Source organism: Spermophilus citellus (assembly GCF_964194105.1).
Source record: "Spermophilus citellus genome assembly, chromosome: 13".
NCBI classification, from domain to species: Eukaryota; Metazoa; Chordata; class Mammalia; order Rodentia; family Sciuridae; genus Spermophilus; species Spermophilus citellus.
The window spans coordinates 57,493,770-57,519,867 of record NC_138193.1 but is presented as its reverse complement, the minus strand read 5'-3'; the positions used below and the strand labels follow the sequence as shown (position 1 = coordinate 57,519,867).

The 26,098-nt window shown below is 41.1% G+C and overlaps 1 protein-coding gene across 1 annotated transcript; it reads left to right on the top strand.

The window, feature by feature from the left end:
* The first annotated feature begins 837 nt into the window (after positions 1-837).
* Positions 838-26,098, top strand: MXD1 (MAX dimerization protein 1). Its single transcript, XM_081264191.1, has 6 exons — positions 838-1,353; positions 2,089-2,188; positions 6,978-7,007; positions 19,726-19,840; positions 21,536-21,695; positions 21,938-26,098. The coding sequence occupies exons 1-6, from the start codon at positions 1,281-1,283 to the stop codon at positions 22,123-22,125; spliced, it is 666 nt and encodes a 221-aa protein (XP_081120317.1). The 5' UTR covers positions 838-1,280; the 3' UTR covers positions 22,126-26,098.

The window sequence follows — 26,098 nt, the reverse complement described above, 5'->3', positions numbered from 1 at the left end:
TTTAGGCCAAAGAATCTTGGGGTTCAGCTTACTCAGCTTCAACTTTAATTTCTGAGCTCTTAAGACCCACTTGCGTGATAAGAGTAATTCTGCCACCACTCTCCCGGGGCAGGGCGGGGGAGGTAAGCGCCTTCGGAGAGAAACTCAATTCCGTGTACCGCAGCCGGATTCCAGCGCTTCCTGAAAAAACGCTGGGTGGCGTTTTACACCGGCCAGGCTTTTTCCTTCCAGCCCCTTAGTCACGTGGCGCCCTCTGGAGCCCCTGGCCCACCGGCCACTTGCTGGGTTGCTGATGAAGCTCTCCCTCCCGGGAGGATGCGCTGGGGGTTCACGGCTGCCGGATTCTGGAAAAGCCGGGGGCCTCCGGGGTCACAGCACCAGACCAAAGGCTCCGGTCCCGAACCCGAGCGGGGATGAGCTCCCAGGTGACGCGAGGTGCCAGCCTTCCATTCGAGGGACACTTAGCAGGTCCCCGAAGTTTTCCCCAGAGACAGGACTCGCAACAGGTCAGAAGCAGGACCGGGAGGGGTCGGGCGGAGCCTAACTCCGCCGCGGCCGGTGAATCAGCACCACCCAGCGCCGGGGCCAGCCATTTCCAGCCAATGCCAGACCTGAGGAGGAGTAGCGAGGCCGCTGGCCACCAGCCACTCAGGGCTCACCGGACCTGGAGAAAGGTGACATCATCGTAGCTGGGAGGTGTCCGAAGGCTCCACCAATGGGAGGCAGGTGAAGTGGCTAGCCTTCTACAGCTCTTGGCCAATACTAACAAAGCAAAAGGGGGCCCGGTTGTCGGTATAGAACCAATGGAAAACAGGGAAAAAGCACGAGGCGGAGTAGCGAATCCTGTCACCAATTGGAAAGAGGGGGGTGGAGCCCGGGCCTTGTCAAGCGTGACCAACCACCGAGAGGAGCGGACTTTGCGGGGCGGAGCTGTGGTGTCCTCTCCCAATCGCACAAGGCCAGGGGCGGGGTATTCTTTAGGGTGCCCAATGAGGAACGCAGCCGAAGCGGGCCTGTCAAGAGAAGGGGCTGGGGGCGGGGGGATGGTGAGTCGGGGATAAACACTCCGCGGCGGTGGCGGCTGCTGCTCTGCTCCGGGTTCTGTCACCGTGTCGGCGGTGCCCAGCTCACTGGCCCCCTCCCCCTCCCGGCGAGCGTGTTCGCCAGTGGCTCCTTCAGCCCTGCTCCGCGGGGTCCACAGCGGGGCGCGGGTGTCCGGCGGCCGCGGCGAGCCTGTGGGCAGTGGGGGTTGGTCCCGTGGCTCCGGCCCCCGGTGCAGAATGGCGGCGGCGGTTCGGATGAACATCCAGATGCTGCTGGAGGCGGCCGACTATCTGGAGCGGCGGGAGAGAGGTGCACGGGGACTGGGAGGCGTCTGGCCCGAGCCGGGGCCGGGGGTCCTGAGGGACTAGGCGGTGGGTCAGGGAGCCCAGCCTCTCCGGGGGTAGTTGGAGGCGCCGAGAGCGCGACCGCGAGCGCTCCCAACCCCTCCGGCTTTCCCCACGCGCGCTCTGAAAGGAGGCCTCTGCTGCCCCAAAAGCAATGAATGGGGGTGAGAAAAAAGCTGCTGTCCCCCAGGTCCTGGGCGCAACCTCCTCCCCACCCCCTTGCGAGGAGGGTTGCCCAGAGCCTTCTCAGCCAGTCCCCTCTGATTTACCTCACCTGCGCTGGTGCCCGCCAGCCCCCAAGTGGGCCGGCGCCCTGTCTCCCAAGCCGAGGAGCAGTGTCTCGCCTGGCCCCGGGTCGGGGTTCGCCCCTCACCTTCGCCTGAGGTTGCTCCCACTTAATCCACACCAACCTGCTGGACATTGCTAATGGGCGACCAAAGCTCGGCGAGCTTAGCCACTTGCTGTGTCTTTCTCAACAATGAGCAACTGGAATCTTCTTTTACACCTGCTTGGAACTAAGGGTATTCACACAATTAAAAAAAAAAAAAATCATTGTTCTCAGAATTCCACCTTGCTCTGTTTAGTTATTTCCACAATATTCTTTTAAAGATAAATAAATAAATGAAAAGGGGGAAACTGAAAGGGATGGAGTATTAAATGTTCTAGGCTCATTCATTAACTGGATCCTCCGGTTTTCTAGAAGCTGAACATGGTTATGCCTCCATGTTACCATACAATAACAAGGACAGAGATGCCTTAAAACGGAGGAATAAATCCAAGAAGAATAACAGCAGTAGCAGGTAATTTGGTAAATATTTCTCTTTCTCATCTAGATTATACTGTAGGTGATATAAATGGCAGAATGTAGTTGTCTGTTGTGATTATAACCCTGTAAATACATTAAGTAGTGATCATGATTCAGTAATGCACACATGGTCTTAAGACATTTGAGGAAGCAGTCCTTCAGTTTGAGAGGACTGAAAAGAGAAAGAAAAATGTTTGCATTTCTTTATGATCTTTTTTAAATTTTAATTTTGCTTTTTTCCCCTTGCTGAACAAAAATTTGTGAAAGCTTTAAGTGAGATTAGCAATCATGTCAATATTTCACCTTCAGAAGTTGCAAGTTCAGGGCCAGTTTTCTATAGATCAAAATGCTGGACATTTTCAATTTACTTTTCATAATGAAGATTTTATAAACATTAAGTATCACACAGTAGTTTGTCTGATAATCTAATTTGTCACATCTATTTATAATGGCAAAGATGAATGATTGAGGTTAAAGCCTACCTCTCTAGTGATGGAGGAACTAATAATATTAAACTACTAATATGTTACCTTTTTGTGTTAGCCTCACAAATTGCCTTATAGTTCTTAAAAGCTATAAATTTTACTGGAAAGTATTTAATTAATGGTCAGTGAAATTATATATTAAAGTCCTAAGCATAGTTCCTGGTACATATAAATACTCCATCATTCTTCTTACCACTTTTTCCTTCTCTTTTCCCTTAAAATATTATTTGGCTAGGAATTCTGTTTTATTAGATTCATTCAAGTTTACCTTTCTTGCTAGATTAAAATCATTGACATTTTCATCACTAATTTAGAATCCTTATCCTTCTCTCACTCTCATGAATAACTTGTTGCAAATAACTATGTGGGCAGCCACTGTGGGCTTAATACAGACCACTTAAGGCTAGAAAGGTCCCACTTAAACCTAAAACTCACTTGTTCTTGTTGCCTAGTCTGGCCTTGGTTCACCCCTGGTCCTTAGTATTAGTAGAATCACAGGATGTGAGTAGCACCTTTGTGCCATGCTCTTGACTAAGATGCACATGAAGGATGAACCTGCTAATTACCTGATGGATTTTCCTTGTCCTCCCATCTTAAATATAACCTGAAGGTTGTAGCCAATGATTCTGTGGATGGGCTAAAACCCTTTAGGAAGGATATAAGTATTGACTTGGATTATACATGATATCAAAACAACTGAGCTGTGTTGCATTTTGTTACAGTTTAAACTTTTAAATTTTTGTTTGAAAAAACTTTGTGAAGCCTTTCAGTTTATTTTTTTTTTTGAAAAAGCATAGTCTACTTTCGCTTTTATTGTCCATGTTATTAATGCTTAAATACCTTAACACTTTATTTTTTCCTAAGTTTCACAGAAAGATTGTGGGGGGATTTTCAGTAGTAGTGGAAAGTAGAAAAGAAGATGTTGTTGAAGATAAATGGCTTGGTCCAGAAAAGATGATTAGGAAAGAAAACTGATATTTGAGAATTTTAAACCAAGAAATGGATTCTTTTTAGTAACAAGCATTTTTCCTACAAAGTGGCCACAATTCCTGATATTTTTTTTAAAAAAATCATCTCTTCTATTAATGGGTTTGGTTTGCTTTCCATGTTTAGAGACAAAAGACTATCAGAGTTGTCCATGTATTTGACTAACAAGGAATTCATGTACTATATTAAGTGGCATTTGGAGCTCTGAGGGACTATGATTTTACCTGGAGATGGCACCAAGCAAACATATGAAGCAAGAACAGGTAGTTGTATTTAAGTGTGATCACTTCTTTCATGACCTGTCAGAATGTCCCTTAGCTGAGGAGTAAGTCATCTCAACAGAGAAGACAGTTTGACTCCTTGGTTTGAATCAGCTTTATATCCAAGGCCACATATGATCAGGATTTTGAACTGAGATGAGGGCAGGGGAGAATATACTGCTAGTTTACAGAATAGTAGTTTATTCCTGGTTATTCAGGTTGAAATGCTGTGCTCTTTGCTTATAGAGTCTGAGGCAGTACTTGTCCTTGAACAACAAAAAAATAAGATTTAACTACTATGTCAAACTTCTTGGGAACTGAAAATGCAGTTTATTTAAAAGCTGTTTGTAAAAAAAAAAAAAGAAATTTGAATATTGATTGTTTGGGAACCATCCAAAAACTACTGGAATAGGGGAAGATGAAACATTTTTTTCCTTGCCCACTAATTTTTTAAATCAGTAATTATTTATAATTGAAATCTAGAGTTTATTGTTGTTTTATTTTTTAAGAGACAAGATCTCACTAGGTTGCCTAGATTGGCCTCCTACTTACTCCTGGGTTTAAGCAATCCTCGGCCTCTGGAGTAGCTGGGATTACAGGCATGAGCCACCATTCCCAACTCTAGAGCTTTTCAAAATATGTTTTGTCACATTAGTAAAGTAGGTTTTGGCAGTCATGTGAAGAGGAAGTTCAGTTCTTTTATGACAGAGGCTGGCAGGTGCAGTGGCACACACCTGTAGTCCTAGCAACTCAGGAGGCTAAGGCAGGAGGACAGCCTTGGCAATTTAGAGATACCCTGCCTCAAAATAATAAATAAAAAGGGCTAGAGATGTAGCTCAGTGGTAGGGTGCTCTTGGGCTCAATTCCCAATACCATAAAACAAACAAACAAAAACCTGCTAAATAGCTGAACTGACAATGAAGAGTCTTTCTGAACCCAAGGACATTTCTCATTTTTCACACTGTAGTTTGACTTAGTTATCTTTTCATCTGTAATTTGACCTTTATCAGTGATTCAAGAGTTACCAAATCTTCAATAATCACATGGAAAAGTTTTGACACAGGATACCTATGTATTCTTATAATGCTTTAATTAAAAATGTAAATGCATAACCATCAATAGGCAGCAAGCAATCTCTGACTCAATCACTTTTGAAATGGTTACTTTTTATTAATAACTAACTCAGTTTTAGCAAATAAAATGCACTTCAGCAATGACCTAGCCATTAGGTAGACGTCTCCCTTTAAAAAGCACCATGTTTCGACACCCTTAAGTAATTAGGTAAAATTTGTAGTTTCCAAGACTCTGTTCAGAGTTTGGAAAGAGTTGTGCATCTTATGGTTTTTTTTTTTTAAGTTTTTCTTGGAAATTCAATGTTATATAAATATATAAATCTGTCTCTCTATATACATCTCTTTAAAGAATCCAGAAATGTTGGATATGAGTACCGTGCAGGCTGCTATTTTCTACTACCTTTTCAACCTATTCGCCTTACTTTCCACCTACTTACTGATGGCCCTTGACCAGAGCTAAACGGGGAAATTCTGACCAGCTGTTGTCATTTACTTTCATATATTAAAAAAAAAAAAAATCTGTTAAGACTCCAATTTCTTATTCCCATTTAAAAGTAAAATGCCACATAATTTAAAGCCAAAGGTAAATCAACTGAAAGCTTTAAGTTTTGAGGTCCATGTATCATTTACCTAGAAAGTAAATATTCTAAAGCTTAAAATACCATCATTATTCTCATTTCTTTTTTCCTCATAAATAAAAATTCATCTCCCAAAGGCCTCGTAGAAGAGAAATTTTAGTGCAGGCCTAGAAGTTTCCCATTTCAAGACAACACCCTGCACTCACCCAGACACATATAATTTCACTGCCTCCCATCTGTGGTGCAGGTGAACTTGGTGGTGAAGTCCCCAATGTAAATGAGTAACTGTGCATCCTCAAGGTAATCTTCCTCCATGGTTGCTGGGAGACTTTATCTCCTAGACTCAGTAAGGCCACCAGTTATGGCCCCACAGAATCCAGGACCTGAGCTATGGCATAAACTCCTAAGCTGATTAGATTCCAGAAAATTTCAGTAAGAAATGTCAAGATTCAGCTCCTTTGTAAGGCTGGAGGTTGCCAAGTTCATAACTTGTTAGGAAGGCATTGGATGAGGACACTGAAGAGGGGCCACATTGACTGACTTCCTGTGACTTTGTGGAAACTTTTCCATAGAATCTTAAACTAGATCTTATCTTCAAAGTCAACTATTAACACACTAATAAATATAATTTTACACCCCCCCACCTTTTATCCAAGGCTTTCTCATTAATTTTGCAGTTGTTACCTCACTGATCCATGCTTTTCAGTGATTTATTGGCAATAATTTTTATTCCCATTTTACAGAAGAATTAATCAAGGATAGGATTGTAAAAATTTTTAAATGGTCTATAGTACTGGTCAGTGGCAAAACTGAACTTTGAATTCCACCCTAACTTCTGCTTTAACTATCTAATTATCTCTGTGTTAAGCTGAGTTTTGGAAACCCCTCCCTAAAATCACTTGATAGCTATTCAACAGTAGCATCTGTTAATTCATGGAGTCAAAAGATTGGGGGAGGATTATTTTACTGTTTTAAACTGTAAGCTATAGTCAAACAACTTAAATTAAATTTTGGTGTATGCTATCCCTAGAAAAACCTGCAGGGGTAGGGTGGGGGTGCCACCTCCTCTGTTTTACCCTAAAGAAAGCTTTGTAGTATTATATAACCCAAATTCACATTACATTGCACTGCTGTTTTTCTCTTTGTATAAATAGACTCTTTTCTTTCCTTTCTTCAAAAGGATTACTTTTGTACCAGGAAATGTCACTGCTCTTTGAACTCTGTTATAGATATTTACATTTATCTAACTTCCCAAATGGACTAATTTCTTTAGAGCCCATGAATTTTTCTCCCTTTCTCTTTTATCTTACCAACTCTGGACAGAAAAAAGTTAAAATAATTGTGTTGATGTTGAAATTTAGTCCTTTAAGACAAGAATAATCTTATTGTTTCCTCTTTCAGATCAACTCACAATGAAATGGAGAAGAATAGGTGAGCCGGGGATTTGGGAGGTGGAATGTGGGGTGTTTTGATGCATTTTCTATTCAAGTTTTTGGTTGCTTTTATTTTTCTCTCTTCCTATGGGTGGCACCTGATTTAAGAGTTTACTCAGGGCCCTTTATGCAGCATTGCCCATAAATCTTGAGTGGATGAAGAGCTTGACAGTTCCAAAGACCATACCCTTGACCCGTCCCCAGCCCCAGAGGACTCCTGAGGAATAAATGCCTTTATGTAGTTATCCCACAGACTATAGCATGTTAATTCCTAGGCCATATTTCTACAAATAGCATTTTTAAAAATGTACATATTACTGAATATAATTGGCAATGCTGTCTTAAATCTTGTATACACACATACACACTTGTGTATACACACATGTGAGTAAACTTGCAATTTAGTTGTGAATGAAGATCCTCAAAATTCAAGCAAATGTGTGTATGGCAGAAATTTGGAGATGGTGACCAACAAGAGAAGGCCTGCTCCCCTCACTGGGCTCCATTGTGCCACAAGCCTGAGTTGATTCTCTTTCACCTTGATTGCCTCTTACTGCTTATTTAATTCTTTATTTTCCAAATGAAGTTGCCCATCCTTCAGTGACATAGCCTAGTGGTTCCCAACTCTGCTTGCATGTTACCATCATTTGCAATGCTTCTATTTTAACATTTTAAAAAATCTTTTCATGTTAAATACATCATATACATTCACTTGTGTATTTTATGGGGGTAGAAAATAGATGTTTATTTCTTCTGATTCTATAAAATAACTTTTTATTATAGAACATTTCAAATATACAAACGTAGAGTGAATAATGTAATCGAGTCTTTTGTCTCCACCACCAGTTTCAGTAATTATTAACATTTTTGCCAATCTTCTATAATCAAAACTATCCCTCTTCATGGAATATTGTAAAGCAGATTTTCTCTCTCTAGTAAAGACTCTTTAAAAAAAATGACTACTTGCTTTTTACTATGCTGAAAAACAATTAATGGCAATTTTTTGTGGAGGTTTAAAAAAAAAATGCCCAGACCTCATCCTTAGCAATTCTGACTTAATTGGTTTGGGTTGAGACTCTGTACTAGTATTTTTCAAAAGCTCCCCAGGTGATTCTCGAGTGCAGCCAGGGCTGAGAACCATCGAGCAAGTCTCATTCTAGTCTCTGAGCTCCCATCAACTTGAAATGTGGGGTACCCATCCAAATTGAATGGCTTTCTCGGTGCCCTGCATGAACAAGAAGATAATGTGTAACGATGGCTCTGTAAATACATGTGACTGTTTCATGCAAACCCTCTTTGAAAAAGGAGTCTGACTCTGAAAGTCAGGATCTGAATGATATTGATGTTTTTTTTGTTTTTTTTTTTGTTTGTTTGTTTTAAAGAGAGAGTGAGAGAGGAGAGAGAGAGAGAGAGAGAGAGAGAGAGAGAGAGAGAGAGAGAGAGAATTTCCAATATTTTCCCTTTTTTAGTTCTCGGCTGACACAACATCTTCGTTGGCATGTGGTGCTGAGGATCGAACCCGGGCCGCACGCATGCCAGGCGAGCGCGCCACCGCTTGAGCCACATCCCCAGCCCGATATTGATGTTTTATCAGTAAAAGGGCAGACTAGACCCTTATCAGGGAAGATCTTGGAAAAGGATGAACATTTAGCCTTTCCTCACTGCAATATCTTCTGTGTGTGTGTGCACACGCACGTGTACAATGTTGGTTGAGTGCCTCACTGTACATGTAATTTTTCCCCATCCCTTCTTCCCTCTTAGCTGTTCTGCGATTGTGACAGACCATGTTTCCTTTGTGCTTAGAACTTATACATTGTGAACTAGAAACTCAAAGGTATTATCTTTGGAAAGGTGGGCAGCTGTGGCTTTCCTTTCTCATCTTTAGATTTGCTCCTTTCTTCTGCCTTTGCAGCAAACTGGGTAAACTGGGAGGGACTATTTCTGCTGAGAAGGCTTCTAGTTCTCCTTCTCTCCTCTAACCTTTTAATTAGGCATTTATTTGTACAATTACTAAAATTTCATCCTTTCAGGTAAAGACTCTTAGACTAGCTAGACCTCTTTGTGCCTTTTACCTCTGCAAGAATTCCACACAATGTTAAGGCATCATTTATTTTAGAAACTCAGGGGTGTTTATTTTCTGTCTACTTGTGGCCCAAGAGCTTGGGCTGTGTACTGGGTATTAGGTGAGTTCATACCAGGGCATCTAATCAGTGAGGTCCTCATCCCAGAGAAATGTGTGGTTTGTCTAAAGAGAAACATGCAGGGACTGTTTCAATGAATATGCTAAGTGATTGAAGTATTCACCGGATTCTATGGAGGCAAAAATTCTAGAAAACTGGATTTGAAGTCATTATTTGGGCTAGCTACTTATAATTCAGATTGCTTCCATATGACCAGTCGATTTTTACTTATGAAAGGATTAATCTTCCCCCCCCCACCCCCCACTTTCCTTTCTTTTTAGAATTCGGTCCTATAAGGTCTTAATAATTATTTCACTGGTCTAGAGCATGTGAACAGAAGAGAAGAAAGTAAGGACTCAATTTACTTAATTTAACCAAGCATTGGTTGCTGCAGTTCAGGGAAGGAGTTTAAAATTGTCAGGCTTTTCTCCTTTGTTTGTGCAGATACTTAAGAGTTTTTTAGTTTTAAGATCAAAGAGCTACTCTTATACTCTCCCTGGCTTTGGTAGCTGATGCCTATAAAGAATACTACTCTGCTAAATGCTAATACGTGTTAGCCTTTTTTTACTTAAAACAAAAGATTGTCAGGGCTCTCAAAAATAAAAAGCAACTTATGATAAGAAGTTCTAAAATTAGGAAATTGTATAATTGACTATACTTCTTCTTAGAAACCTTTTCTGTGGGTGAGCCGATGTGGCTCAATGGTAGAGCACCTTCCTAGAATGGGTGAGGGCCTGGGTTCAATCCCCAGTATTGCAAAAAAGTAGCTAGGTGAAACCTTTCTGTGGTACCTTAGAGGTTCTTAATAATTAGTGTTACTCTAGGTTATCAGGATCCACTATGAGGATATTAGATTCAACATTGTGACTTTTAAGTAACTTGATATTGGTGGGAGGGTAAAAGAAGACATCTAGAATGGTGGCGATGGTATCTTCTACTCAGTAGAATAAGCATTGGTTAAGTACCTACAGCCATGTAGTTGGCATTGGGAGTACTGAGCCCAGGAATGACCAAGGCCCTACCATGGGGAGCTGTTTCCATATCACTCCAGCGAGGTCCTGTTTGTTGGCCCTGTTGTTGTCCCATGGCCTGCAGCATTGTAACTAATTGGGGGGTGGGGGTGGGGGTGAAACCTCCTAAGGAAACACCCTTGTGTTGGTATACATGGTGTTTCCTTTCCTTTTCTTTTTTGTTATTTAAATTCATCTTGTAAAAATATTTGAGAAATATAGAAAATAATACTAAAAACTAAAATTTTGTCAGAAAGAAACTAAGAGAACTTCAAAATATTTCTTTCCAATTATTTTGGAAAATAACTCTAAAAATATAGATTAGTGTAAAAAAATAAGAAAATTCAGAAAAGCACAAAAAACATAAAAATCATTTGTAATAGGCCTCTCAGGGATAACAACTGGTAACATTTGTTCCACATTCATCTAGATTTTTGTATATTTTTAAAATCAACATAGGATCATATATTAAATAATTGTAGTTTGTTTCTTTTCAAGTTACTTTATGGACATTTTCCATTGTCATTAAATCTCCATCTCCAGCATTACTTTTAGTAAATGCTCAGCATTATGTCATGTGGTTGTGTCGTAACTCCTATAACCATTCCCCTAATGTAGGTTCTTCCCAGTGTTTTGTCAATGTAACTAATGCTTCCTCAAACAGACTTGTAGATACACCTCTGTTCAATATCATCTTTATTTCCATAGGACAAATTTGTAGCTGTGTAATTAATGGCATACAGGTTTTTATGATTTTAGATGTTGATTATTAGGTTGCCCACCAGGCAAGTTACAGACAGTATTTTTCTTATGTCTTTACAGTTGATATTATAACTTAAGACTTTTATCAGTTTGATAAGTCAAAAACAACAGCAACAAAAAATACACAAAGGCAATTTGTTTTAATTTGCATTTCTTGTATTACTAGCACAATTGAAGAATTTTCATGTGTGTGTGAGTATGTGTTGCTGTTAAATAACCTTTGTCTAATTTTATATACTGTAGAGTTTATCCCCTCCTTTCGAAGTACTGGGGATTAAACCCAAGACCTCACACATTCTAGGCCATTGTTCTATGACTGAGCTACATCCCCTGCCCGACCCTTTTATTTTAAAAAGATTCAATAGTGTAAAGGATATATATATAGAGACGATATTACCCCTTTTTTAATTCACATAATTGTCCAGTTTGTCATTTACCTTCAGGAAATCTGTCTCCTCTCACTGATTGAAATTGATGCCTCTGGTGTATACTTAACTGCTGTGTGTGCCCAAATCTATCCCTAGACTTGTTCTTGTAGTCCACTGATTCATTGAGCCATTCTTTTTCCTTGCCTTTATAAAAGTATTTTTAATCATTGAGGTTCCATTATTTATTTCAGAGGCTAGTAAAGCAAATCTCTTCTTGCCTTCATTTTCCTTCCTTTTTTAATTTTTCCATACTCTTAGCTATTTTTACCAGTTTATTTTTTCCCACAAATTTTTAACCAAACTGTCAGTTCCCATCCCCCAAATTCTTTGATGATTTTAAAAAATCAAAATCACACAGTTCCAATATAAATTAATCTTTAAAAAGTTTATGTTTACATATTAGGTCTTTCCGCTCAGGCTTTGGTGTGAGTCTTAATTTATTCAGACCTCTTTACCATGTCCAAGTAAAGTTTTGTATTGTTTCCTTGTAGATCATCCACATTTCTTGCAAAAGCTAATTCCGAGTTTATATGTTTTTATATTGCTGTTGGTTTCCCATTGAAGTTAACTAATCAATTCTTATTTGAATATAGGAAATCTTTTAACCTTTAGTTGTTCTGTCCTGTTTATTGGTGATAATTCTGCTGTTTCTTTCTCTTAGCTTTGAATTACTCTGCTCTAAATGCCTTTCAGTAAACCCTACAGCAAATGGGGACTGTGATTACATGTAAATTGCAGCCAACAGGTCAGGAGGCAGTGCTAGAATGGATTCTTTCAAAAGAAGGCTCTGGCATCTCCTTTAATAGTAGACACCCATTTTTCTGGAATGATACATATGCAGGCCTTGCTGGAATTAGGCAGCTGGTCTAGACAGGTTACCTCTGCCAGAGTCTTCTGACCCTATGACAAAAGATTTTTGTGTGTGCTCTGTTGGGAAGATTCAGCAGCCTGATCTAAGCTGTTATTTCCATTTGGTCAAACAGGATTTCAGTGACATCTGGTCTGGCATGAGAAACCATTTCAGTCAGGTCTCTTCTGGCAGAATGTTCTAATTTATCATAGTTCCCTATAGTCCTTTCTTTGGCATTTTGACTTTTCAAATGACCATTTTTCTCATATAGGAAGGCTGAGGGCCTGACTTGTGCATGGGGCCTGGGTTGTGGTATGTATTACACCACTCTTACTGCTTCTGAACTCCCTTGACCACATTCAGGTTTCATCTAGGATGTCATAACAAATCCATATTTGTCGCCCCATGTGGTAAGGGCATACCTATTCATTATAGAGGGTCAGCATAGGGATCAGTGTGCAAATCCCAGTCCGTGCTAACAAAGTGGAGGAGATTTGTACCATTAGAGTCTCTTTTCTGCAGTATATATTTTGGGTAGATGGCATTTGCCCTTGGAAGCACTTGGAAAAAAGACCAATGCTGGTTATTTTACTAATTTCCAATCCCCTAACTGGAGCACTGGGGGCTACTCCCTGATTTGTTGTCATAGGAATTAATAGTCAAAGAGTGGGATAGAACTAGCCATACTAATTATAATATTATAAGTAAAAATTAGGTTCTGGAAAGGAAATTTAGCAAGGTATACATTAATAAAGAAGCAATCTTAGCCGGGCACAGTGGCGCATGCCTGTAATCCCAGCAGTTTGGGGGAGCTGAGAGGCAGGAGGATCGTGAGTTCAAAGCCAGCCTCAGCAAAAACAACTCAGTGAGACCCTGTCTCTAAATAAAATACAAAATAGGGCTGGGGATGTGGCTCACTGGTTGAATGGCCCTGAGTTCAATCCCAGGTACCGCCCCCACCCCCCAAAAAAGAAGCGATCTTATATCTTCAAAATGTAGCCACCATGAGTTATTATTTATACATTACTCACTGAGTATATTATTACCTTTGTATTTTCTACAAAGATGTGTCAGCACAGTTGTGAGGGATCTTCAGAACCTTCCAGGTTCCAATTAAGTTAGTAATAATGATGCATTTGACAATCGTTATCACTCAAGGGAGAAATAATATCTCAAGGGATTATTTTAGAAAAAGAAGAAAAGTACTTCCCCACCTCCCAAAGCATGATTTGTTGTCTTCATCTGGATTTTTTGTTTTAAGGCTTTGTTCCCAACCCAAAATCTATTATGACTCTTAATCACTTTTAGGGACTAATTTTTTATTCCTTAAAAAGACTTGTTTCTTCTTACCCTATACTAAATACCCTCTTTTTCTTACTATGCAGCTTATGCATAACTACATCTGAAATTATTTTTATTTGACCTCTAATTATCCTATAGAATTTATGATACTAGTAATTGGCTAAGTCTGTGCAACATCAAGGTTAGAGATAAAATGATGAAACCTCAGAATTAAATAAGCTGTTCTTTCTTTTTGGACAATAATCTTTGGCCCAATTTTAATGAAAAATTAGTACTCAGGAAGGTCAGATATATCATGTTCCTTAGGTAAGGCTATCATGAATTACCAAAGATATCACATTCTACTCTTATGTCAGTGTCTACAGATGCATTATTATTTCTAGGATCCAGTGGGTTAACAAGAAATAGAAGACAAAGTCACTTCCATTATTTGGTAATGAACAAAACAGATGAGTTAGATACATAAGAAGTCCACAGTGTATGAATGAATGAATGAACATGATCTATTTGGGGGGGGGGGAAGAAGGGTATGATAGACTACAAAAGCTTGAAAATCTTTTAGGGAAATGTAAATTAAACAAGATGCTTATAGATAAGGGAGGAGAAAAAACATTTGGTAGAGGGCAAAGAGGAGGCCGTTCTGGAGCTTCAGGTGAGAGCTGATATTTGTCATGGTAGCTAAGATAAATCATTTTGCTGTAACTCATTTACCTTGATCACTCTGACTAAACTTTTGCACCACAAAGGCAGGGACTTAATCTTATTCAGCATATATCCCAGTACTTGGGAAATTAGTAGCACATAGTAATCCTTTAAGAAATGTGTGAAACAAGTATATACTTCAAGATGTCCACCCATGAACTTAATGACTTATCTACCCTCTTTACTGACTGTCATTCTGCCTTGGCCTTATAATTCTTTTTTTCTCATATACTTTGCTGTGAAAGTCTGAGGGAGAGAGTAATTTCAGTTACACCTTCAGTAAATAAAAGTAATTACCAATAACAGTGCTTCCCCAAACATGTACACATGTGCACAGATGCACGTTGACACCTCATTTGATACCACTTTCAATCTTGACTACATCTAAGTCAGGAAGAATCCTAGGTATAGAATACTAAATTCTGGAGCTATTCTCTTCCTACCGTATTACTCTTTTTTGTTAAAACTGTTCCCCAGGTTATACATCTACCAGCCTGAGAGAGAGAGAGGAATAGATTCAAGCTTAAATCTGGAGGCAGAAATATAAGAAGAGCTCATTCGGAGTTGTCTAAGGGCACACTCTGGATAGCCCAGGTGCCTTCTGTCAGACCAGAGCTGCCTTCAGTTATAACTTCCTTCACTTGGATTTTTGGTTTTCCATCCTTCATGACTGACAAGTGGCATGCGACTATATTTTATATTTAAATCTTTTATCTGTTGGAATTTATTTAGATGTTGACCTCCCCACTCCCTTGCCATTTTCCAAACAAACGTTTCCCCTACCAATGAACTGGAGTGTTATCTTCCTTATATGCTAAATTCATATCTATTCTTAGGTTTGTTTCTGGTGACTTTTATTCTGTTCACTTGATTTTCCTGTCTGTTCTTGCATTAGTCCTATGCTGTTTTTAATTATTGAAGCTTTATAATATAATTTAATATCTGGGACAGCACATTCCTCCTCATTAGTCTTCTTTTTCAAAAATTTTGGCAGTCTCACACATTTATTCTTTTAAATGAAGTTTAAACTAATTTTCCAGCATTAAAAAGAATACTGTTGAGATTTTGTTTTCTTGGAATTGTGTTAAATTTGTAGACAAACTTGGGAAACAGTGACATTTTTACTTTGAGGGTTCATATCCAGGAATGTGCTATTTTTCCACTTACTCAGATTTGCTTGTGTCCTTCAGCTATGTTTTATAGTTTTCTTCCCATAGATCCTTCCCAAACTGTTACAGCTGTTTGCTCCTAAATATGCTATAGTTTCTTCTTACTGAGAGAGCTTTTAGTTGTCTGTATGTGCCTGGCTTTGCAGGCTAGTGCACACTGGCCCCTTTACCTTTCTGTGGCCATTACAGTGGAGGTGCAGGAGGGAGGCCCAGGCCCTTCAGGAAGCTTCTCCTGGAGTGAGGCAGATGCTTCCCTCCTGTCCTTGGAATCCTTTCCACCTGCTTCTACATGGTGTGTGGCTACAAAGCAATCTTTCCCTTTGTATTTATTAGCTTTATAAAGTATTTGCTGATTTTGAAATGTAAAAAAGTAATACTTTTAGCATAAACAATATCTGCATTTCCATAGAAAAAGGATTTAATTTTTTCTTTAAATATTTTAATGACAAAAGAGGACTGTTTTCTTTAAGGAAGAGTTCAGCAAACTGAGTTTTATCAGATAGCCTCTTTCCACCTCGTGACACACTTGGAGTTCCCTGTTGGTTGTAAGAGGAGTGTTATAGCGCTGTAATTGTCTGTTTGCGCACAGTAATTACCCTTCTTGAGAGGAAACTAGGATTGAAAGAATAACTGCAGCCATGCACAAAGCACTCCATGTCAGACCCTGGCTCAGGTCCTATGTTCCTATAGACCAGAGCTATATCAGCCTGTATATAATAATCAAAGTAATCTTTCTAAAGAATTAGCAGGTGAAGTTTGTTAAAGTTCATAACCTAGGTACAAAGCAGTATGGATCAGCATTAAAACAGGCTTTCAGGGGGCTGGGGATGTGGCTCAAGCGGTAACGCCCTCGCCTGGCATGCGTACAGCCCAGGTTCGATCCTCAGCACCACATACAAACAAAGATGTTGCGTCTGCCGAAAACTAAAAAATAAATAAATAAATATTAAAAAAAAAAAAAAACAGGCTTTCAGGGCAGGAGGGAGCCAATGTTTGGCACAACACCCCTCTGCTGGGGCCGGGAGCTGGGAGGCAGCTCTTGGCAGCAGGAGGACTATCCCACGAAGATGTTATGGGAGGAGATCCAAGTGGAGGGGTCAGATTGAGGTATCGGGTGGCTTGCTGTGAGTATATGTGGCAAAACCCCTGCTAGTTCCCCAAGGGTCGTTAGACCTAGGTCAAAATGGGACAGGGACTGAGAGGAGAGAGCTGAGACAAGTGGTGGTTCTGCTTGTTTTGGATCTGGGAGTTCAGTGGGGTACCTTGGATTAGCCACAGGATTCCAGATTCCAGGATGATGGGGGGAGTGTGTGTGTGTGTCTCAGTTGAAGTAAGAATCCTCACTGGAAGCTGTTACCAAGGAGTCCATTTGTTTCTTTATCTGGTGCAGGGGTTGGATTTCACTATAGTATGATGGAACTGAGCCTGTTTAATATCCCTCCTTTGTGGTTGGCCCAGGTTCTGGCATGGGGAGGTGTCTGCAGGTGGTGGCATGTGGGCAGGACAGCCATCAGGTTGGAGCAGTAAGGTGCTGGGAAAGGCAAGGAAGACCCTGCCAAAAACAGAAGTTGACTTTGGATCTCTACAAAATAACTCTGGTTCTATTTTTTTTTTTTTTAGAACTGGGCCAGAAAACCCTGAATGAACAGGTATTACCCTCAGCTTGATTAGTCGAAAGTCTTATTACTAGTTTCACGCTGGAAGTGTCCCTTGGAAACCCACATTTGGGTAGTGAAAATAGTGCTTTTTGGGCTATACTGCTGTCTAACTAGAAATGACAATGCATTGAAAGATGACTTTATTACATTTTTATCAGTGGACAAACTTCCTAAAAAATTTACATACTCATATCTGTATTTAAACTCTCATCATAAAGACTAAAATGATACTGTTGTGAATCATGTAGTCATTGCAAATATCAAGTAGGCTCAAAAATGTCTAAATATAATTTTAATTTTTTAACTTTTTTCTCCTGATTTGAAAATCAGTCTTCAAACCTTACAGTAAGAAATAAGCTGGTGAGAATACATATGTAACTACAGAAGTGACCAGTTATACTTCCTCATTGTCTTTCTGAAATCATGATCTATTTTCATGGCTCTTTTTGAGGAATGTTGTCCATGGTGAACAATTTATCCATAGCTTCCACTTTTCTTTATTTTTTTCCCATGCAATAGTGGGAGAGGCAACCTGCTCATGTGAGTCTTTGCTTGTGGCTCTTCCACAAGGACAGGTTTTCAGAGCCAGTAGAAGTCTTATAAAATACTATAATGCATTTGTGCCCTTACGTCTTCCCAGCTCAGAAATGAATGCTGTACTCCTCAAGCTTGTCAAAGTTTAGAGGTTCCTGGAGCAGCCAGGAAAATTTCCTCATGATCCAGACGAGGCAGGGGCTCAGGAGAACATCTAACCAGAGCTTCCTAGATTTGCCTTTGGGGAATATCCCATATCTGGTAGAGGTTGTGAATTGCCTTCCTAGGTCAGTATCATGCCTGTTTATTGAGGGTTTTGGGTTTTTTTTTTAACCTGTATTCTCAGCTTTTGCTAATATAGTAACATTCTTCCTTACATTCTTATTTAATATTCTTAGATAAATGCATATTTATCTGAAGGCGTAAGACTGAGTACAACTGCAGGTGCAAAGATGTAGTGGAGATGGACTCTGTCCTCTAGAAGCTTAAAGTCTAGTTGGACAGATGACACAAGCCACTCAGCAAACATTTATTTAGCCTGTGTGCGCTGGGGGCACTGTGCCTACACAGCAATGATTAAGCTGCAGACCCAACTTACTAAGGAGTTTGCAGCAAATGGTTAGGAAGCAAATACCGAACGACATGGGCAGATCAGTGAACTTCCCGGGGAGTAGTGGTAACCAGTAGGCCCCCAGGAAGTACAGCATCTGCATGTGCTGGGATGGCTTGGGAAAGCTCTAAGGAGGTGATGGGCTTAAGCAGGTACTCCAAATCTTGGCTGTTTCTCTCATGAAATCTTGGCTGTTTCATTCATGGAATCTGCTTGATTCTAGAATATAGCCCAAATCAAAATTTCAATGAAGGGTAAATTTCCAAAATTGTCAGGACTCTTGTTTTCCTGGTCATTCTGTGATAAAAGAGTCTCTTTAGTGGGTAGTGTTCCTCTCTTCTCATCCAACCTCTGTCTCTCTCCCACTCCGTTCCATCACACCATTGTCTATGCTCCAGAACAAGAAGCAGTTCTGCTCAGCTGTCCAACAGGTTTGTTAGTACAGCAAAGGCAATGACATCCTTTTTTCATATTTAAAAACAAAATTAACTTTTTGAATTGCAATACGGTTACATGGTTGAAAGACCAAAAAGTATAAAGAATTATTCAGGCCAGGCATGGTGGCGCATGTCTGTAATCCCAGCAGTTCAGGAGGCTGAGTCAGGAGGATTGTGAGTTCAAAGCCAGCCTCAGCTAAAGCAAGGCACTAAGCAACTCAGTGAGACCCTGTCTCTAAATAAAATACAAAATAGGACTAGGGACTTGGCTAAGTGGTCGAGTGCCCCTGAGTTAAAAAAAAAAAAAAAAAAGTTTCAGTAAAAATTTCCCTTTCTCCCTTCCTTATCTATCTAACTATTCCTTGTCTTCTCTCTACCCAGCCAGTCATTAGTCTCTTACAAATAATTCCAGTTTATGAACTTAAAAGGAACCATGAATATAGATTCTTGTTTACCGTCTATTTTACACAAAATAGCATGTCATGCTCATGCTTTGATGTCTTGCTCTTCCTCACTTCATAACAGTTCTGGGAAGAGACCTTTCCCACAGTACGTGGAGCACATTCTCTCTCCAAGGTCCTCCACCATGTGATGTGCCATAGTGTATTTAATCGGTGCCCCATGGTGGTCATTTGAATTGTTGCCATCTTTGCTATTACAAATAAAGCCTACCACCACAAGAATGGAATCCTAATTAGTTTTAAGTTATACTCCATACAAGTATAATATGTCAAAATTGACTCTACTGTCATATATGTCTAAAAAGAACAAATGAAAAAATAAAGCCTTGGGCTGGGGATGTGGCTCAAGCGGTAGCGCGCTCACCTGGCATGCGTGCGGCCCGGGTTCAATCCTCAGCACCACATACCAACAAAGATGTTGTGTCCGCCGAGAACTAAAAAATAAATATTAAAAATTCTCTCTCTCTCCTCTCTCCTCTCTCACTCTCTTTAAAAACAAAAAAATATATTAAAAAAAAAGAAAAAATAAAGCCTCGATGAATATTGGTACACATGTCATTCATTCCAGCCCACTGTGAAATTCTCACATGCTACTGCAATCTTGTTTTTGTAGGCGGGCTCATCTTCGCTTGTGCTTAGAGAAGTTAAAGGTGTTGGTGCCACTGGGACCCGAATCAAATCGACACACTACATTGAGTTTATTAACAAAAGCCAAATTGCACATAAAGGTAAGTGTGTCTTGGGATGCCTCTTTGTCTTTTCCTATCTAGTAAGGGCTTATCTGTTGTTATCAGGGACAAACAAAGGCATCTCTCCAGGACAGTCCTGTCCTCTGAACTCCTCCACCCTGAATACAGACATCTCCAATGCAACACGTTCAAACCGAGTATTCCTCACGTCCAGAGTTCAGTGGTCCATCCAGCTTTCCTTGCAACTGTATAAACTAGAAACTCGGGGTCCTTGGGTGGCTCCTGTCCCTTGACCATCCCCAAGACCTAACTATTTCACAGCCTCATCTACCTTCATCTTCACCCTAACACACTTCAATAAAACCTTCAGGATCAGGATGTGGGATCTCCCTACATCTCTCTCACCTGCACTCCAGTCAGCTATCCATGCTTCCTGAGGACAATCCTGCCAAAGCACAAGTCAACACGTTCCTCTTTTTAAATTCTTGGGTCACTCAGGACAAACTGTGTCACCACCTCCCCAACACACACCAGGCTCCGCCTGACCTTGCTCTCCCTGCCTATGCAGCAGCATCTCATGCCACAGATGTCCCTCTCTCCAGCCCTTTTCCAGTCTCTTGCTCTTGTCATGTTCTCTTACCACAGGGCCATTGCACATGCTGCTCCCTCTGTGGTGCACATCCTCCCTCTTCTCCACTCATCCTCCAGATCTCAGCCCACATCCGCCTACTCAGAGAAGACTTCGCTGACTTTCCTGACTCCATCACCTTCCTGTGACAGGTGGTGCTGTCATTAGGCATCTCAGTCTCTCTCAACCCTTGTCATAGTAGACATTTGGCAGTGGTTTGTGTGACTAGTGGGTGTCCCCATTATTAAACTGCAGAGTCCACAAGAGAGGAACTAGGCCTTTGTGTCCACCTTGTGTCCCCAGCAACTCAGTGTCTAATCCAGAGGCCCCCTTCAGTGACCAGCTTGAGAGATGTTCAAGCTCCTGAAAGCCATAGCTAAAATCAATGCTTGGCATGTTTTTATAGTCATATCTTGATTGGACAGATATCACTTTAATTTTGGTTATAGCCTGCATGCATGACAATTCTGGGAGGAAAAGAGCCTCTATTTAAAGCCAAACAGCTACAATTAAACACTTCTCTTAATTATCTGAAGAATATGAGAAGCTAGGGGGCAGATTTGTAAAAATAAGTTATCTATGGAAATGTGTCTTATAAGCTCTTCTGTTGGACAATTTGGAATCAAGACTCCAAAGGGAACTGTTATTTCCTGCTAACAAACAGAAGTTAATTGAGATTGGGCATGACACAAAAAAAGTGCTTATGTAATTGGGACATGTTCTTGAATAAACATAATTTTAAATAGAAGTGTGTTTCTTTAGCTCCTATCATATGCAATTTTCTATTCAGAAAGATGAGGTATTCAAAGGATCGCTGCAGCCCAGGGAGGCCAGGTTGAGGGGTATGGGATGCCAGCATATTGGAGCTCAGCCTCCCTGTGACAGACCAGTGCCCACATTGTACCAGCACTGTTGGAGCTGAAGGAGTTAGATGAAGCCACAGTCCCTGACCAGCACCCTCCTGTCTCAAAGAGGCACTTGACAAGTGACACGCCAAATGGCTTCTAGGGACAGCTGGCACATATCACTGTTGGAAGGAAAGATGCAGGGTTACTGCTGATTCAGAAATTCCCTGCGGGCTCTACCAACTACCCCTTGACTTGCAGAAACTTGAAGATTGTGACAGAAAAGCCGTTCACCAAATAGATCAACTTCAGCGCGAGCAGCGACACCTGAAGAGGCAGCTGGAGAAGCTGGGCATTGAGAGGATGCGGATGGACAGCACCGGCTCCACAGTGTCCTCGGAGCGCTCAGACTCTGACAGGGGTAAGTGTCCTCCCTCCTCCACCTGCCAGCCAGGGAACAGCGCTGCTCAGGGGAGGCTTGACGGGGAAGAAGGAATTGCTTGTGTGTTTCTTTAGCTCCCATCATATGCAGATAGAGTAGGACGACTGCCAGGAGTCAGCCCCCGTCTCCTATCAAGTTGGTTGGGGGTGGTCTGGGTTTCAGCCTGAATTTTCTGCAGATTGACTTCACTAACACGTGCATCTCTCACACGTGCCCTGCAGAAGAAATCGATGTCGACGTGGAAAGCACAGACTATCTCACAGGGGACCTGGACTGGAGCAGCAGCAGTGTGAGTGATTCTGACGAGCGGGGCAGCATGCAGAGCCTCGGCAGTGACGAGGGCTACTCCAGCTCCGGCATCAAGAGAACAAAGCTCCAGGACAGTCATAAGACGTGTCTCGGGCTCTAAGAGAGTGGTCGCTGGGCTGCCTCCCTGGTGGTTCTCCCTGTCGGATCGATTAGGTAGTGTATTGGACCTGCCCACGCCGCCCTTGCACGTAAACTTCAGTGTACCATCTTTACCAAAATCAGCTTTGTAAAAGTTTTCGAGGAAGTGCATAGGATTGTGGGTTTCTGATTGCATCCACTAGCTTCTCTCTCTCCATAAAAATTCGTCTCTGAGAGACTGTACATTCCAATCAATTCGAAGCACCCAAGAATTCTTAAGCAATTTTCACATCTCAGCAACTTCCCCTCTTCTTTACTGTCCTCAGTAGTTGACCAGACCTTTCTTAAAGTTTTCTGGCTTACTATGTTACTTGCCTAGGAGAAATGTCCGAGTGTGTCTTGTGCTTAGGAAACCGAAGGAAACAGACTTTTAAAGTTGAGATCCTGATCTCAGAACTCCAAAGTAAGCTTTGAAAGCGGGATTTAAGAGCACTTAACCGTGGACCTCACCCCGTGAGGAAGTCAGGAATACCTCCAGAAAACACCCTCCACACACACCTTGCTGATCCCCGACCGCCGCCGCGTGTGGATGGGAGCAGTATTTCTCACTTTAGAACGGACACCTTGGCAGCGTGTCTTTGGGTCGCACAGCTTAGGAAAGTTCCATCGTTGTTTGTTCCCACAAACACAACGGTACGATCTCTGTGTGCGCTGTCCTTGGACCTCGCTGTGTACTGCTGTCTCAAGGCACATTTCCCCTCCAAGTTTGTTATGCTACTTGTCTCTGGAACATTTTTTTTTCCTACCTCAGAGATAAATGAGATCTCCATTTCCCACTTCACAAAAGTGATTATGCCTCTTTTCCCCCCACCCCAAATAAGTGACATTTGGTCCAAGTCTAATCTATTTTCCTATTTAACTTTCAGCAATAACTGAGCTTTGGCCCTAGCTGAGCTAGTGGCCATCATCAGTGAGAGGAAAGTCCGCATTTCTACTCTCTGAGTCGCAGGTGGATGGAGGGGCTGTACAGTGTTACTAGAACTCCTCTCCTAATGGATTCTTTTTGGACACACCCAGAAACTTCTTTATGGAGGCTTTTGGGTTGATAGTTTAAAAGGCTGATTTTTCTCTTTGGTTATGATTTCTCCCTTAAGTGGTCTCCCACTTTGTAGCATTTTTATTTAAGCTAAAACAGAGCACATGTATATGTACATAAGACACATTAAATCTATAAATACTATTTATTCATTTTATATAAACTAATGTAATGGAAAATAAATTCTTATGACTGTGCTTTTATAGATGTTCTAGAAACTTTGTATGTAGGTATCTACAAATTTGGTTCATTCCCCTGAATATTTTTGCATTCATATCTTTGAGGTCTTAATGTTTTCAGCCTCTAGTGAATCTTTTTCATTGAAGTTGAACCATTTGTAAAATCTGTGACGCTGCGGCAGAGTGTGTGTCACAAAGTGATGGGACATTCCTAAAATCCACAGATGCACCGCGACCTAAGGGCTCAGTGGCTGACTCAGCAACAGGCAGCCATCCCACGCTGCCCTGCTGGGCTGCGGTCACTAGCGCATCACAGCCTCACAGCTCATCCAGCGCCTCCACTTTCACACAAGTCAAGTCAAGTTCAAATGCACTCCATGCAGGAGCTCGTTCTCTACATGAAGAGCAGCCTAAACGAAGCAAGATCACTTTTGTGGGTTTTCTTTTCTTTTTTAAATGATTTGTTAATGTATTTTAAAAAAAATGTCTTTAATTGGAAGTAGTGGACTCCTAAATGACTCCAAAGTCATCTGTAATAATTCTGTTTTGGTTTTGTTCTGCTTTTTCTTCATTTCGGCTTTGGGTGGGGGGAGGGGCAGATGATACAAAGGATTTTTTTTTTTTTTTTTTTTTTGGTTGGAATCTTTTCCAATTACCAGCTGAAGATTTGCACTGAAATACAACTTGTATGCCTTTTGCATTTTTAAAGCCTGCTTCCTGAATTTAAGCAGAGTGGTAGTGTTCAAAGAGCCAGCTCAGCCTGTAACATGTTTGAAAAGATATATCTGCACTTTGAGGTCCCTTTCGAATGCCATTCGCTAGACCTCTCAAGCATTTTGTATGATTGCTACATCCAAGCGCCTCACAAGTCCACAATGCTCATGGAAGCCACGTGGCATTGAAAACTCAAGACTTTGGAAAAGCTTGTGGGCTTGCATTGGGGGAGGGAAGGGAACAGAATTTGTGTACTTGTTTGTTTAATTTAGAAATAAGGCATCTGAGAGATGCCATTATTTTCTGTGTTTTAATTGTTGTGCCTTTGAGTTAAACTGCATTTTTGTCTTTTGGTTGAAATATGAAATGTACTGTCCCAATATAAAACAGTAATTATTTGACCTTTGCACTGTTTGTCTGGTCCTTTTCAATTTGATTGCATCTAAGTGTAGATCTCTATATTTTTAATGCACTTGTGAAAAACTGACACCAGGGTTAGACATTACTTTCAAAGTTCGAGGTAGACCGAGTCAGCATGCTAGACAGGCTTTTCTCTCTAACCAAAACTGTAACCTTCAGGACCAGCAAACTCAGCCCAAGGCAGCTAATCCCCCTCCCCGTGTGGCTGAACTGCAGCCGTGATTCGCCAATCTGTCCTCTCTCGTTCACTGTTCACTGATCCACCAGCGTGACTGCTAAGAGCTATAGAGTCTTTTTGATTGTTTCATTTTTTTAAGCAAAATGAAAACCTTTCTATTAGGGTCGATGGGGGGAGGAGACGAGCAAAGATATAAACCCCAGCCTTTAAGACGTTGACAATTGTACGTAAATATAGATATGTATAAATATAGGCACATGCATATTTTTATGTGAAAGTTCTTTTTAAAAAAACTAAAAAGAAATCTAAACTGCACTCTTATTGATACCATCGTAATGCAAATGGGAAAAGAAGAGAACATCATCTGATTTAATTTCATGCCATGAAAAATATATATACGTGTGCTTCTGTTAACATTCCCCGAAAACCCAGCTTTCCATCCCTTGTTGGCATTGAATGGTGGGCTGAGCACCCAGGGTGTTTTGCTTGCGGTTTTCTTTTGCTTAGCAGAGATCTTGAACTCTTCAAGGTGCTGATAGAAACTGCTGGCTCCTTTCTCAACTCACAGACCTGAAGCTAGTTTAGCGATTCAAAGAGCATCACATTTTTGAGCAGACCCTAGAGTCTCCCTGTCAACCCAAGACTAAAACAATTCCATCTTCAATTCAAACTTGAGCATTAAGTAGGACCTGGCCCTGCAAATGGGCCACTTGAGTGGTGGCTGTTGTGTTGTTCTTTAAAGTGGGCATTTTCCTTTAAGCTCTACTTTTTCAAAAGAAACAAATGTCTCTCCCAGGGTTTCCTATGTATGGGCTTCTCTCCCTTGTCTCTGGAGTGGCCAAGAACAAATCCTGGGGTCTGAAAAAAAATGTGTATACTAGGTGAGATGTGATGCTCAAAATAACCTCCTAGCAATATCCTGGGGCTTGAGAATGGATTTTGTGGACTTTTTTCCTCTTGCCTTCTTCCTCATCCTTTAAAGAGAGAACTTATTTTTGAAAAGCATATATATTATACACACACACACACACACACACATGCATTATTATTTAGGTTTTTATTCCATACTGTACTGGCAAGAATACCACTTTCATCGAATCTTGGTGTTTTCTGTTTCTTCTTTACTTGTGTCCCCCAGATTTCTTCGTCTTCCCCTCTTTACCTTCCCTGCGTGTTGAACACCAGGTAGTAAGAGCCTGAAAGGCAGTTTTCTGCATGTCCATCTGTCCTTTTTCTGTCTGACTCTGATGCAGTATGTTTTGGTAGCTGGCTACTCCTGACTTAAGAATCCTTCCTGGGAGAAGACAACCCAAGACCCTTTCCCATGAGGTGGTTTTCCTCACTCTACACCTTCAGATCTCTGTAGACTGGAGGATATTTTGTGTTCAAAGATAGTGGGGTTGGGGTG